This window comes from Clytia hemisphaerica, unplaced genomic scaffold (genome assembly GCF_902728285.1).
Source record: "Clytia hemisphaerica strain Z4C2 unplaced genomic scaffold, Clytia hemisphaerica genome assembly, whole genome shotgun sequence".
Lineage (NCBI taxonomy): Eukaryota > Metazoa > Cnidaria > Hydrozoa > Leptothecata > Clytiidae > Clytia > Clytia hemisphaerica.
The window spans coordinates 22,212-35,994 of NW_027103975.1; the positions used below are offsets into that span (position 1 = coordinate 22,212).

Here is a 13,783-nt window from a genome sequence, read left to right on the forward strand (position 1 = left end):
TAGACCGTTAGACCATATAGAAGACCGTTGATTTTATGAGAGTTTCTATAGAGTAGACCGTCAGACCGTCCGATTTGAGATCATAGGGCTAAGAGAAAATGAAAAACTTTTCGAAACATCCAAAGTCTCTGCTCAGAATCTTTAAATCATTTCATTCGAAAGTGAAGACCATACTCTAGACCGTTAGACCATATAGAAGACCGTTGATTTTATGAGAGTTTCTATAGAGTAGACCGTCAGACCGTCAGATTTTAGAGTTGAAAAGGATATGATGAATTTTCAAAGTCTGATATTCTTGAGATATGTTTGAAATTGTCAAGAAGAAAAATATGTGATAAAATTTGTATATCAAAATTTTAAAGATAAAAAGAACTCAAATGAAGGCCACCCTAAGGACCATTAGACCGTTGAAATCACCAATACTTATCCAAATTTCATAAAAAAATCATCAGTAAAAAAGGCACAGATTTGATTCTTGTAAGAGCTACTCCAGTGAAGACAGTTAGTGAAAAATATATATGAAAAAATTTACAAAATAGAAGCATTGAATTTCACGCCAATTTTCTTGCGTATTTGTTTGATGGTTTCGACGCATGACGGATACTTTTTCAAGAATCCAGGTAGATCAAAATTTGGACGTAGTTTGTTAACTACAATCAAAGAGGCGTCGATCTTTGGATCAGCCGTCGTTGGTGGTCTCGGGCTGTTCATCGAGGCTTGAAATTTGTCATAGGTTTGAAACAACGAGAAAGCCACGGCGTCGTTCAACGTTCTAAACCCAAGGTTGTATTCAAGATAGGCACGTACCAGTTGCCAATACTGGGCTCCATTGACGAGATCAAGCTGGAAACGCTGTGGATATTTAATTGAAGTCTTCTCCTTGACTGGACTCTCGCTGGCTGAAATAGGGAAAATACCTTATGTCAATTTTCCATACCACAAGTGCTTATGCTTTGCTTTAACTCGTTTATATGACGCTCACTATATTCAGAATAGAAAAATGACATGAACTTACCGTGTAGCTTAGAGCATTGACTATCCATTGACTTTGACGTCGACATCATTTCTGATGGCTGGACGTCTCTAAAAAAGAAATTGATAAGTTTTCGTTTTATTTTGAAATAAACAAGTAGAATAAGCTAAAAGCAAGCTGAATTTCCTTATTGCAAAGTCTAATCTGTGTCTTCAAGGCACAATAAAGAATTAAGATTGCTGAGAAAATGGAACATAAATAGAGAAAACTCTCACCATTTTTTTCAATTTCGACAACTCTCTCAACGATTGAATACAACACAGTCTTCGCGACTGTGTATGTACTTGGCATTTGTACAGGGCTTCTGATTGTGTTTCCACGTGCCCGTTTTCGTGGGGGCTCAATATCTGATTCAAAGTCTGTTGTTGATGATACATAACCAATAAGTTTCTCGACATCAAGCTCGTCTAAATGAAAAAAGAAGTATTTCTGAGACATACATAACCAATTACATTTGAAGTATCTTCGAAGATTTTGGTCCAAACTATATTTGAAAACTTGACATAATTCCAAAACAAATTTTAAAAGAAGGCATACCTTTAGACACTGAATGATCAGGAGATGTTAAAATAGAAATTCCTTCGTCGTGAGTTTCGCTCGGTTCTAGAGTTAAAAGAATATTTTATAGGATCATTTCTTGCAATCTACGTATCACATGTCATTGCATAGATACTGCAACTCTACTGGTTATTTTTCCGACGAAAAATGAATGAAATCTATGCTTACCATCTTCCAATACCATGTCTTCTTCTCCAACCACACGAAACACTTCCAACTCGTCATTCGTTTGATCGGCCAAAGGGACGGACTCATCTGGATCAACGACACAGTTCTTAATTCGCTCAAGAGATTCTTCGTCGACGTCATCCTTTGGGACGGTTTTCTCACATTTGACGTCCGTTGGAAGCGTGTAGGTCAACTCAGCGGGCTCAATCACATTCAAGTTGTTGTTGATCAGATTGATCAAGTAGGTCAAACAATGCATCGCGTTCTCCATTATCCAGGATGGAGCCTCAGGGATTTCTTCTTCAAGTTTGCGACATTTCACTTTAGAGATTCGCCGTTTGACAGATTTTCGTTGTTTTCGAGGGAATTTAGGGATGTGATTGCAGGTCACAAACACTCCTGCGTTCATTTCTTGCATAAGAGGGCTGCCATATTTTATGGATTGAGGAAATGAACCACCTTGAAACAACATCTTCACCATGTCTGCTGATGCCATCTCTTTGCTCCATTCGTCAATGAATAGCAGCTCTGTGTCTGGGCGGACCATCTGCAAACCAAAGACACCCTCTTGGTGATAATGGCAATTTTGGATCTTGGAATCAACCCAAAGAACAAATTGACCACCGAGGTTTTACCACAATCAATGTCACCTGTTAAAACAAGCCTTTTGGTTTTGTAAGGCACCTGATAGGTTAATAAACAAAGGTAGATCTTATGGGCAAGCTTCGCCTGTGATTCAAGTGTAGGGCACCATCGTTCCATTGCAGACGCCAGATACCCACCATGACAATTTGTTCGATGTGCGTCGAAATCTTGGAAACTTCTCGGAGTTATTTTTCCGAAATCTTCTCCTGTAAAGGGACATTCCACATACGCTCGACTTGACAGCTTAAGATAAACGTTGTTTCGAACCTCGATGTAGTCGTAGTCAATTTTGATGTTCGGAAAATGCTAAAGAAAAAGAAATAAACATTCAAAAACTTATATAAAATTTAAAAAATCAACAGTCTAACGATTCACACAGTACAATTGCTTAAAGAAAGGGACGTAAAGCTTTACAAAAGTGAATAAAGTGTCAGTCTAAAACCTAAAAATCTCAAAAGTTTAATGAGTAAAAGCAATTTTTCATAGAATCGACGGGCCAACGGTCTTCTCAGTACAAAAGTCTCATAAAAACGACGGTCTACGTCTTGGGCTACTGGTCTTCAAATGGTCTTCTTTCAAAATGATAGAAATTTCTCTTTAAAGTCTCAAAGTCTCAATTTAAAATTCAAGCAACTTCCCCTAGTATTGACGGGCCAGCGGTCTTTTCAGTACAAAAGTCTCATAAAAACGACGGTCTACGTCTTGGGCTACTGGTCTTCAAATGGTCTTCTTTCAAAATGATAGAAATTTCTCTTTAAAGTCTCAAAAGTTCAACAAGTCAAAGCGACTTCCCCTAGTATCGACGGGCCAACGGTCTTTTCAGTACAAAAGTCTCATAAAAACGACGGTCTACGTCTTGGGCTACTGGTCTTCAAATGGTCTTCTTTCAAAATGATAGAAATTTATTTAAAGTCTCAAAAGTTCAACAAGTCAAAGCGACTTCCCCTAGTATCGACGGGCCAACGGTCTTTTCAGTACAAAAGTCTCATAAAAACGACGGTCTACGTCTTGGGCTACTGGTCTTCAAATGGTCTTCTTTCAAAATGATAGAAATTTCTCTTTAAAGTCTCAAAGTGTCAATATAAAATTCAAGCGACTTCCCCTAGTATCGACGGGCCAACGGTCTTTTCAGTACAAAAGTCTCATAAAAACGACGGTCTACGTCTTGGGCTACTGGTCTTCAAATGGTCTTCTTTCAAAATGATAGAAATTTCTCTTTAAAGTCTCAAAGTCTCAATAAAATTAAAGCAACTTCCCCTAGTATCGACGGGCCAACGGTCTTTTCAGTACAAAAGTCTCATAAAAACGACGGTCTACGTCTTGGGCTACTGGTCTTCAAATGGTCTTCTTTCAAAATGATAGAAATTTATTTAAAGTCTCAAAAGTTCAACAAGTCAAAGCGACTTCCCCTAGTATCGACGGGCCAACGGTCTTTTCAGTACAAAAGTCTCATAAAAACGACGGTCTACGTCTTGGGCTAATGGTCTTCAAATGGTCTTCTTTCAAAATGATAGAAATTTCTCTTTAAAGTCTCAAAGTGTCAATATAAAATTCAAGCGACTTCCCCTAGTATCGACGGGCCAACGGTCTTTTCAGTACAAAAGTCTCATAAAAACGACGGTCTACGTCTTGGGCTAATGGTCTTCAAATGGTCTTCTTTCAAAATGATAGAAATTTCTCTTTAAAGTCTCAAAGTGTCAATAAAATTAAAGTGACTTCCCCTAGTATTGACGGGCCAACGGTCTTTTCAGTACAAAAGTCTCATAAAAACGACGGTCTTCGTCTTGGGCTACTGGTCTTCAAATGGTCTTCTTTCAAAATGATAGAAATTTCTCTTTAAAGTCTCAAAGTCTCAATAAAATTAAAGCAACTTCCCCTAGTATCGACGGGCCAAAGGTCTTTTCAGTACAAAAGTCTCATAAAAACGACGGTCTACGTCTTGGGCTACTGGTCTTCAAATGGTCTTCTTTCAAAATGATAGAAATTTTTCTTTAAAGTCTCAAAGTATCAATATAAAATTCAAGCGACTTCCCCTAGTATCGACGGGCCAACGGTCTTTTCAGTACAAAAGTCTCATAAAAACGACGGTCTACGTCTTGGGCTACTGGTCTTCAAATGGTCTTCTTTGAAAAGGAAAAAAAATAAAATTTTCTTAAAAGTAAGTAAGTCAAAATACATACCACTGTATGTTCGTTGGACATTGTTTGTTTAAGTTTAGTTTCATGGATCATGATAGATTCTCGCAAAGCAGGGTTTAGTTGTAGTTTCGAAAGATAAGCATTGACATCAAGGAACAGCGTAAAGGTGAATCGAGCTGAAAGAAAATCAAACCCAAATTTTGAGTTGCATAAATTTGATTGAAAAATATCAAATTTTTAATTTAAATCTCAAAAAGAAAAGATTCTTTAATTGCCCCCGCAGGAGCGAAGCGACGAGGAGGCACTCATAGTTTCACGCATAGATATTGGACTGGAATCTCGAAATTTTGTTGTTTTTGTGTTTTGTCGCGCAAGCATCCCCGTAGTTAGTCTCTTCCGTAAATGTTCGGTTTTTTTTTCAGGACGGTAGTTGCTAGCCTAAAAACTTTTTCTTTTTTATAGCAGGCGCCGCGGGCATTTTACTCAGCTTTCGACAGTAGATTCTATTCCGCTTGTAGAATTTTGCCAGATTGGTCAATATGCAGGAAATGGAATGGAGAAGTTTCTGGAAGTTTTCTTAAATTCAATTCAAGCTCTCTTCTCCTGCAGTCAAAACGCATTTACTTTTGACTTTGGGATTAAACAAGATATATACATATACCAATCAGTGAATTTGCTGACAGTCAAATTACCATCTGTCTACTGTCTTAGACATTCAGATTGATTCATTTTTCGACCCAAACAGTTTGTCCCGGACGTTCAAACTGCCACAGTTCTGAGAGGAAACTCAGGACTGGGATAAACACTGTCAAACCCAGTTTGAGTAGCACCCTCAAGCTGATTGAAAGTAAATCAAAGTAAAATCAAAGTAAAGGAATTACAATAACTTATATCATATATAATTTGTTTGAAACAAAGGCCTGTCTGATATCACACTGAGATTGCAATAAAAAAGGGAAAAAAAGGCTTGATAAAGGCCGTTCCGTGAAAATTTGAAGTAACACTTGAAAATCTATTTGAATTGAAAACTTTTTACGATCATGGAACAGGAGGATTTATTAATTGACTTAGATACAGCATTGAGTGTTGCGCATTTCCAAAATTCATGTAGAACAACTCGCGGTCGTACATATTCTTGCGCTGTTGATTGTTTTCTCGAAATAAGTTATCGCCTGCTTCTTCCTGAAATTAAAGCGAAACTCTCATTTGAAGAATTAAGTGAATTCTTTTATTTGCTTTATATAAGTGGTTCGATGGAAATTCCAATTGAAAATGATATCACTGACGTCAAAAGTAATGCGTTTAGACTGCTTGATGAAATTCGTGAACCAATATGGTCAAAAATTATTGAAAATTGTGGTACGTATGCTAGCAGAAATAGTGATGCACAGTTTACAGAGCTTTTTTCAGATAACCTTTTCAAGACATTATCAGAAGGAGAGAAAAGATTGTTTGAAACAAGATTCGATGTTCGAGGAACTTGCCCTGTTTGTAATAACGAGAGACAAAGTAAGACAGGTATCATTGTTGCTCTTCTTACAGACTTTTTATATCCAGAGATAACGATTGACCCAAACAACTGGCCAGATTGTGTGAATAGAGCTCTTGAGCCAAGTACAGAAGTTTATTGTAATATTTGTTCTGTCAATATTCCTGCCCGGTATCAATTTGTTGACCTTCCATGTTATTTGTTGATAGAATTTAGTTCTACAATTCACAACAGTTGTACATTTTTGATCAAATTACCGTGAAGGGAGATACTTATAGATTACAAGCCGTTGTTAGAAATCTAGGTTTTCACTTTGCATGCGGTGTATTTGTCGAGAACAAATGGGTTTACATTGATGATTTAAATCCTGAAAAAAATTTTTGAAAATGTTAATGCAATGTTTTCAGAAAATGATAAAGGATGGTTTTTTGCTTTTTATAAAAAAACTGATGAAGAAATAGACTTTGTGGTGCATGATGCAACTGCTAATGTCGCAGCAAATTCTAATCCAGAAGAAATCATCTTTAAGAAAAATATTCAGACTGATGAAATCAAGAAAGAATATCCAAATCGAAAGAGAAAATTTGTCAACTATGAAGGACTTTGTAATAGTAATAGTAATAATAAAAAGTAAAGCTTGATGATTTATTCAAAAAATTGACAAAAGGATACACATTGACCCTTCAAAACAGAAGCCAAAAATTGGATATGAAAATAGAAAGACAAAGTATGACCCTTTGAAACGTAAAGAGCGACATCAAAATTCTTATGACCCTGACAAACAAAAAGCAGAATACAATCCCATAAAACGTAAAGCAAAATACGATCCCATAAAACGTAAAGCAGAATACGACCCCGCAAAATATAAAGCAGAATACGACCCCGCAAAATATAAAGCAGAATACGACCCCACAAAACGTAAAGAACAGCATCAAAAATCATACAACCCTGAAAAACGAAAGGCAAATATGACTCTCAGAAGCTGAAAGAAAAACATTGTTCTAAAAAACAAGATAAAAGATTAAATTCCCAGGAAACCGAAATTGATCACAACATTAATAAAAACATGAAAGATTTTCAGAAATCTATGATGAATTTTTCAATTGTTCAATGTCAAACATGTTTTGAATCCTGGCCAATAAAAATTACATCAAAAGTAAACTCAGTCAATGATTACATTTGTACGCGTTGCAAAAGAGACAAAGGTACTCCCAAAAAATTCAGTTCTGAGAATAATATGAAACCAAGTCCAGTACCAGAAGCACTGAAAGGTCTCAATCAAATCGAAGAAATGCTTATTGCTAGAGCTTTTCCTGTAATGCAAGTGTATACCCGACCAAGAGGAGGTCAGAGAGCTTATAAAGGTCACGTTTTAAATTTGCCTCATAATGTTCAAAAAATTGCAGATGTCCTACCACGAGAGCCCAGCGACATTCCTATAATGATTTTTAAAATAAATGGGAAAAATAATACTTCAAAAGAACTTGTCGTTAGACGTGAAAAGATTTTACAGGCATTATTATGGCTGACAGGAAAAAATGAACAAGGTGAACCTAATAATTTTCTATATAGTGAAATCAATATAGATATGGAAAGGCTACAAAAGCTGCCTGAAAATGGATTCATTGACTTACCAGACTTGCACGTACAAATGAATGAGAAAAATGATATTGAGAGCGGTGAAGAAAATGAAAGTGACAACGAAAATGAAGATGTCAGTGAAAATTATGAAGAATTGCCAGATTTAGGTCCAGTTAATGATGATAACGATGAACGTGTTTTTGATGAAAACACTGAAATGAAAAGTTTCTTACCATCTAAACTAGAGAAAGCAAAGGAAGCTGACTTAACAAAAAGTGAAATTTTGAATACAAAAACTGAAGTTGATATTGGAAGTACTCCACTTAGTGAATTCAATACACCCTACTTAGCAAGTCTTGCATTTCCGACATTGTTTCCAGACACAAAAGGTGACCCAACTAATCCTGCAATCATAAGGGAAATAGCAAAAAGTGAAACAGAGAGTTTTGCTGAAAAATTGAAACATTTAATCAAATTTGCCGAAATTGATGACAAAGGAAAATGGTTTTATAGATTTGCATCTCATCCAAGATTTTCCTTTTGGGGCTTCAATATGCTGTATAGAAAAAGATTGATTAGCCAAGGAAATTTTTTTATCAAGCAAAACCCAGGTGAAGCTAATTTGAGCATTGAAGATTTACAAGATCTTGTTAGGGATAATGATCACTACGTAGTAATGAAAAAACTACAAAGATACTCAAAGAATGTAACAGGTACGAATGCCTATTGGTGCGATGTCAAGGAAAAATTAAAAGCCACGATAACACAAATGGGCACGCCAACTATATTTTGGACATTGAGTATGGCTGATTTTCACTGGCCAGACATTCATGATTTATTTTCTTCAAATGACGAATCTGAATCTGCTGATTTAGACAAAACATTGTTGATAATCCTCATATAGTAGATTGGCTTTTCACTGAACGAGTAAAAAGTTTTGTAAAACATTGGTTATATGAATCTTTAAATGCAGAATGGCATTGGTATAGGTTTGAATTTGCAGTTATGCGTGGTTCTATACATTGTCACGGTTTAGCAAAATTGAAAGATGATCCAGGAATATGTGAGTTGACTGAGAAGGCTCTGCAAGGTTTTTTGGCTCAACAAACTTTATCAAATCAAACAGAGATTGACCTTGAAAATAATACTCTTTTAAATCTTGCTGTAATCGAGGGAAACAATGCTGAAAGGCAAATCTGTGATTATGTAGATTCTTTAATGACAGCTATGAATCCAATTGAAGGACCTGTTGATGAATGGGAAAAGCCAAATGTTCATCCATGCAAAAAAGACTTGAGGATATACCTGAAGAGGATTTAGAACAAGATTACATAGATCTAGCAAATAGCGTGCAACGGCATACAAAATGTAGTTCAGCCTATTGTCTAAGAACTAAGAATGACAAACAGGAATGTCGTTTTAAATTTCCTTTTGAATGCTGCGAGAAAACACATTTAACCTTTGAAAAAGTAAAATTGAAGGGAGGCGGTGAAAAGTATGTTCCAAACATTGTTCTGAAAAGAAATGATCCTAGAATGAATAGGCATCAACAGCTTCAATTACAATCATGGAGGGCTAATTGCGATATACAAATTATCCTTGACCACAATGCTTGCTTGAATTATATTGCCAAGTATGCATCAAAAGCAGAAAAGATATCTGACGTTGCAAAAGAAGCGTTTACATCTGTCATTGGTAATCTTTCAGGAAAGGAAACTTCTGGTAATATTTTTCGAAAACTGATTATCAAATCTGTCGGTGAAAGAGACTTTAGTGCTCAAGAAGTAATGCATCAAATTATGTCTTTGAAACTACATTGCTCTTCATTTGATGTTGTAAGTTGCTCTCTTGAGGGATCAAGACAAATGAAAATTGACAATGATGGCGTTGAAACCAAAACCTCTTTCTTAGATGATTATGCTTCCAGATATGTTTATGAAGACAATGAGATTAGGCAAAGTAACCTCATAGATTTTGTTTCGAACTGGAAAATAAGTGCTAAAGACAAAAAGATTCAAAAGAGGAAAAAGGCAGTTGTTGTTCGTACTTTTCCAAATTATAGTCCAAACCCAAAGAGTGACAGTTATCCTTTATTTTGTAAATTCCAATTGATCAAGTACAAACCATGGAATGATTCTGTAGACAGTCTCTGGGAAGGTTTACAAGCAACAAATGAGACATATTGCCAGAAATGGAAAGAATTCATTAACAGCTCTTTAGGAAGAGAATTAGTTCCGAATTGGAAAAGGCATTACATCAATGCAAACAATTTTGAATATCAGGTTGAAGATGAAGAAAATGAAGAGGAAGAAAGTGAAAATATTTTTTACGTGAAGATTGGATGGATATAGCAGACCTGAATTCCATGCCCAATAACGTTTCTACAGAAAATCAACAATATTGGACTGATTCTTATGATTCTTATACTCAAGATCAAATTAATGCAATGCCCTTTTGGATTGAAGAGAAAAAAAAGACTTTTGAAAACGATAATCCCACAGATTATAGTCAATATCAAGTTGAGAACTTAAATGCAGAGCAGCTCCAAGCTTACAATATTGTACATGATCATGCTCAAAATATAAATGCTGACCCTTTACAAATGATAATCACTGGGATTGCAGGAAGTGGAAAGTCATATTTAATAAATTGCATTAAAAAACTCCTTGGCAAAAAGTGTTTATTGACATCTTATTTTGGTATTGCTGCCTTTAATATTAATGGAAGAACATTGCACAGCACTCTCAAATTGCCAATTCGAAGCAAGTTAAAGCATGAACTCAAAGGAAAGTCACTTGACAATTTACAAACTAACCTTAAAGACATAGAGTATATTATTATTGATGAATTCTCTGTAGTAGGCCAAAGATTGCTAGGCTGGATAGATAGTCGCTGTCGTCAAGCAACAGGAAAATTAGAAACTTTGTTTGGTGGAATATCTATTATATTAGTAGGAGATGTTGCACAGTTACCACCAGTCATGGATGATGTATTGTACCATTCTTTTCCAAAAAATGAAATTGCAGTTGCAGGTTATCTGGCCTATTGTTGTTTCAGAACTGTCGTAAAACTTAAAGCAAATATGAGATCTGCTGGTGAGGATGAGTCACAAAAGAAATTTAGAAAAGCTTTGAAAAATTTGAGAAATGGAAAATCAACAATGGAAGACTGGAATTTTTTCTTGACCAGACAACCTGAAAAAAACCATGTTGACTATAATAAATGCATCAGGCTATCCTTTGCAAATGAAGTTGTCAGAGAACATAATGGGAAAATGTTGGATTCTTTACAATCACCCATTGCAGTCATTAAAGCAAAAAATACTCCACCAAGTGCGTCAAAATCATCCTCAGAAGAATTTGGTTTAGCAAATGAAGTTTTCCTTGCCAAAGGTGCCAAAGTAATGCTTACAAGAAACTTGTGGTCAGATGTGGGACTTTGTAACGGAAGTTTAGGCATTGTCAAAGACATAATATTCCAAAGAAACCACTTGCCACCTGCGCTTCCTATAGCTGTTATAGTAAAATTTGATAGATATACAGGGCCAAGTTTTTTGATGATGAAGATAATTGTGTTCCAATTGTGCCTATTATAGAAACTTCATCTGAAGATAACGTACAGAAAGAAAGAATGCAAATACCTTTGAAACTTGCATGGTCGATAACTATTCATAAATCTCAAGGTCTTACATTGGATAAAGTTGTAGTGGATTTGGGAAAGAAAGAAAGCATGGATGGTTTAACTTATGTTGCATTATCACGTGTGAAAAAGCTAAATGACATGGTAATTGAATCATTTCCATTCGAAAGAATCAATAAATTGAGTGACGGTAAAAGATTCAAATTTAGAGTACGCGAAGAAAGCAGACTAGAAGAATTAGCAGCACGAAACAAGCCTTAGAAGTAATTAGATGGAATAATTTAGTATATGTCATGTCAAAATCATTGCATGGGGGGGGGCTCAGGGCAGGGAAGGGTATTTTGCAAAAAGCAATATTTTCTTTTCTTTGAAATACATTCTTATCCAACGAGTGAAATTATTTAGTACTTTTTATCATGAAAAAATTGATGAATTTAAGATAAGAAAGATTTCAAAACTGGTCCAACTACAGGGTGTCCTATGAAAAATTCCCCAGAACAATAGATGAAAACATTCTTTTGTTTTAAGAGGAATTTTTCATTGGATACTCTGTACTTTAAATATCTTGATCATGAGTAGAAGCCTTGCATAGACTTTTCAAATCCTTACATTATTTTTTTATATTTTTATCCTAACTTATAGAATATTATATTGTTTTGTAATACATGAATTTTTTTATATCTTTATAAAAATTTGAAGGATATTATATTTTTATACAGAATTATTGAAATTACGTATTATTTATGATTTTGTACAAATTTTATTTGATTGATTGAATTTACATTTATTACTTCCAAGTTCCAAGTTGATTACAATAATGTGAATGTGAATTGATGTTTGATCTTTACCACAGAACAATAATGAACAATGATAAAAATGATAATAGTAGAACAATGAATGAATATGGACAAAAGTGATTATTTTTGGTGATTGAATTGGCAACGAAATTCCGCTGTAACGAAAATTATTCGACAATCGTCATTCAGCATACTCTACTCCCAACGACAATGCTTAAAAATCCTGTATTATGGAACTTTGACAGTAAGTACAAATAATCTTTTCATTGTGTACTTTTATAGGACTAAGGTTTATTAATCTTTTATGTTTAACCTTGTCACTATTTGGGAAATTAATATCAAAAATTGAAAGAAACTTGTGAACTATTTTGAGGAAATTTCAGTACACTCACCATATTATCATTTAATTTCATGTTTCTTATTTTCCATTTTAAGCTTATCTTATGAAAGAGGATTCATTTACTTTGACAACGCAATATTGCCTCGTTACTGCTACGATTACCACGTTACGTCATCATTTTCCATCCTTCTACACGATATTGCTGTTACAACTGCAAGATAACTGGCATATCAATTTTGTCCATGAGATCCCTTGTCATGTCGTTGGGAAAAGTCCTGGATACGCTATTTCCTGGTTTCTGCTCATCAATATTGCCTCGTTACTGCTACTATTACCACGTTACGTCATATCATTTTCCATCCTTTACACGGCGCTGTTCAGCTTCTAGATTACTGGTAAATCCATTTATGTAAACAATTTGGATCACGATATCCTTTGTTAAACTGTTGGGAAAATTCCTAAGTACGTTGTTATCTGTCAATTTTTGGTTCCTGCTCGTTATGTTTCTGGCTCATAGCATTTCTTACTTATGCTGTTTGGTTCTACTAAGGGTCATTTATATTACAAATTGGTTGGAATATACTAACACTTTTGAGTGTTTTAGTATCTGTAATTGACTCTACCTGGACACTTCTGCTAATGAATATTTTAAGATTCGTATTTTATTATTTGTAAAAATTTCACGTTTTTAGAAAAAAATATATTTCATTTATGTTAGCTTTATCGTTGATATCTCAAAGAAAATGCTTTTGAGAAGAATCATTCGAATTATTCCTATAATCTTCCAAACTTTCGCTATAAAGCATTAATAAGCATTAATTAGTCTTTAATAAGCATTATTAGTCTTTATAAATGCTTATAAATAGGCATCTGTAGCGGGTGGCAGTTAGTGAAAGCTATGGCTAGTAAATAAAGNTTTGTGTGAAAACCACGTGGAACACGTTTTTCAGTTCCTTCAAGTCTCGAGTCTAGCCCTTCGGGCTTTGAAGTCAATGGGTTAATCAACGAATAAATATCAAAAGGAAGTTGGGCCTGCTGACGAGGTTGAAGGGTTGATAACATACAATTAGTATAATTTGTCNTGTTGAAGATATCCTTGATTTGAGGTCGCCCATCTGTTTTTGAAATGCCTTTTCAAGGAGCAGGATATATACAGAATTTATGGTTGATTATTTTGATGTTTTTTTATATTATATATATATTTTACATCTAAATGAATTGAAAAAAGTTATGTCGAAATCAAATGAGTGATATTAAACCGAATACTTTTCATCTGAACAAACATAAAGCCAGGTAAACTAACTGAAAACCTTGATTTCCAACAAAAGACAGTCTGACAGTTCACAAAAAATAGCACAAAAACATTGAGCCAGGCCAGTCTGAAAAGAGCCAGGC

At 35.0% G+C, this 13,783-nt stretch overlaps 4 protein-coding genes and 2 long non-coding RNA genes across 6 annotated transcripts; 4 read left to right on the top strand and 2 right to left on the bottom strand.

Annotated features, from left to right (window-relative positions):
• Positions 1 to 467: 467 nt before the first annotated feature.
• Positions 468 to 1,084, bottom strand: LOC136810807 (uncharacterized). The gene is made up of 2 exons (XR_010847156.1): positions 1,016 to 1,084; positions 468 to 899 (listed from the first exon to the last, which is right to left on the bottom strand). It is a non-coding gene; the product is annotated as an uncharacterized lncRNA (long non-coding RNA).
• Positions 1,085 to 1,172: 88 nt separating this feature from the next.
• LOC136810809 (uncharacterized) lies at positions 1,173 to 2,306 on the bottom strand. The gene is made up of 4 exons (XM_067067399.1): positions 1,760 to 2,306; positions 1,571 to 1,636; positions 1,249 to 1,440; positions 1,173 to 1,183 (listed from the first exon to the last, which is right to left on the bottom strand). The coding sequence occupies exons 1-4, from the start codon at positions 2,304 to 2,306 to the stop codon at positions 1,173 to 1,175; spliced, it is 816 nt and encodes a 271-aa protein (XP_066923500.1).
• A 4,962-nt stretch (positions 2,307 to 7,268) lies between these two features.
• On the top strand, positions 7,269 to 8,516 carry LOC136810801 (uncharacterized). Its single transcript, XM_067067393.1, has one exon. It carries the CDS (start codon positions 7,269 to 7,271, stop codon positions 8,514 to 8,516), a length of 1,248 nt encoding a protein of 415 aa, XP_066923494.1.
• Positions 8,517 to 9,147: 631 nt separating this feature from the next.
• On the top strand, positions 9,148 to 9,963 carry LOC136810802 (uncharacterized). The gene has a single exon (XM_067067394.1). It carries the CDS (start codon positions 9,148 to 9,150, stop codon positions 9,961 to 9,963), a length of 816 nt encoding a protein of 271 aa, XP_066923495.1.
• Positions 9,964 to 10,694: 731 nt separating this feature from the next.
• On the top strand, positions 10,695 to 11,512 carry LOC136810803 (uncharacterized). The gene is made up of 2 exons (XM_067067395.1): positions 10,695 to 11,004; positions 11,208 to 11,512. Exons 1-2 carry the CDS (start codon positions 10,695 to 10,697, stop codon positions 11,510 to 11,512), a joined length of 615 nt encoding a protein of 204 aa, XP_066923496.1.
• Positions 11,513 to 11,948: 436 nt separating this feature from the next.
• On the top strand, positions 11,949 to 12,569 carry LOC136810798 (uncharacterized). Its single transcript, XR_010847155.1, has 2 exons — positions 11,949 to 12,292; positions 12,484 to 12,569. It is a non-coding gene; the product is annotated as an uncharacterized lncRNA (long non-coding RNA).
• The last annotated feature ends 1,214 nt before the right edge of the window (positions 12,570 to 13,783 follow it).

Coding starts and splice junctions, on each gene's coding strand:
- LOC136810803 (XM_067067395.1), top strand. CDS start 10,695: ATGAGATCTGCTGGTGAGGATGAGTCACAAAAGAAATTTAGAAAAGCT. Junction 11,005..11,207: donor TGAAGTTTTCCTTGCCAAAG/GTGCCAAAGTAA, acceptor TGCCTATTATAG/AAACTTCATCTGAAGATAAC.
- LOC136810802 (XM_067067394.1), top strand. CDS start 9,148: ATGAATAGGCATCAACAGCTTCAATTACAATCATGGAGGGCTAATTGC.
- LOC136810801 (XM_067067393.1), top strand. CDS start 7,269: ATGAAACCAAGTCCAGTACCAGAAGCACTGAAAGGTCTCAATCAAATC.
- LOC136810809 (XM_067067399.1), bottom strand. CDS start 2,306: ATGGTCCGCCCAGACACAGAGCTGCTATTCATTGACGAATGGAGCAAA. Junction 1,637..1,759: donor AGACATGGTATTGGAAGATG/GTAAGCATAGAT, acceptor TTTTAACTCTAG/AACCGAGCGAAACTCACGAC. Junction 1,441..1,570: donor TGATCATTCAGTGTCTAAAG/GTATGCCTTCTT, acceptor TTTTTCATTTAG/ACGAGCTTGATGTCGAGAAA.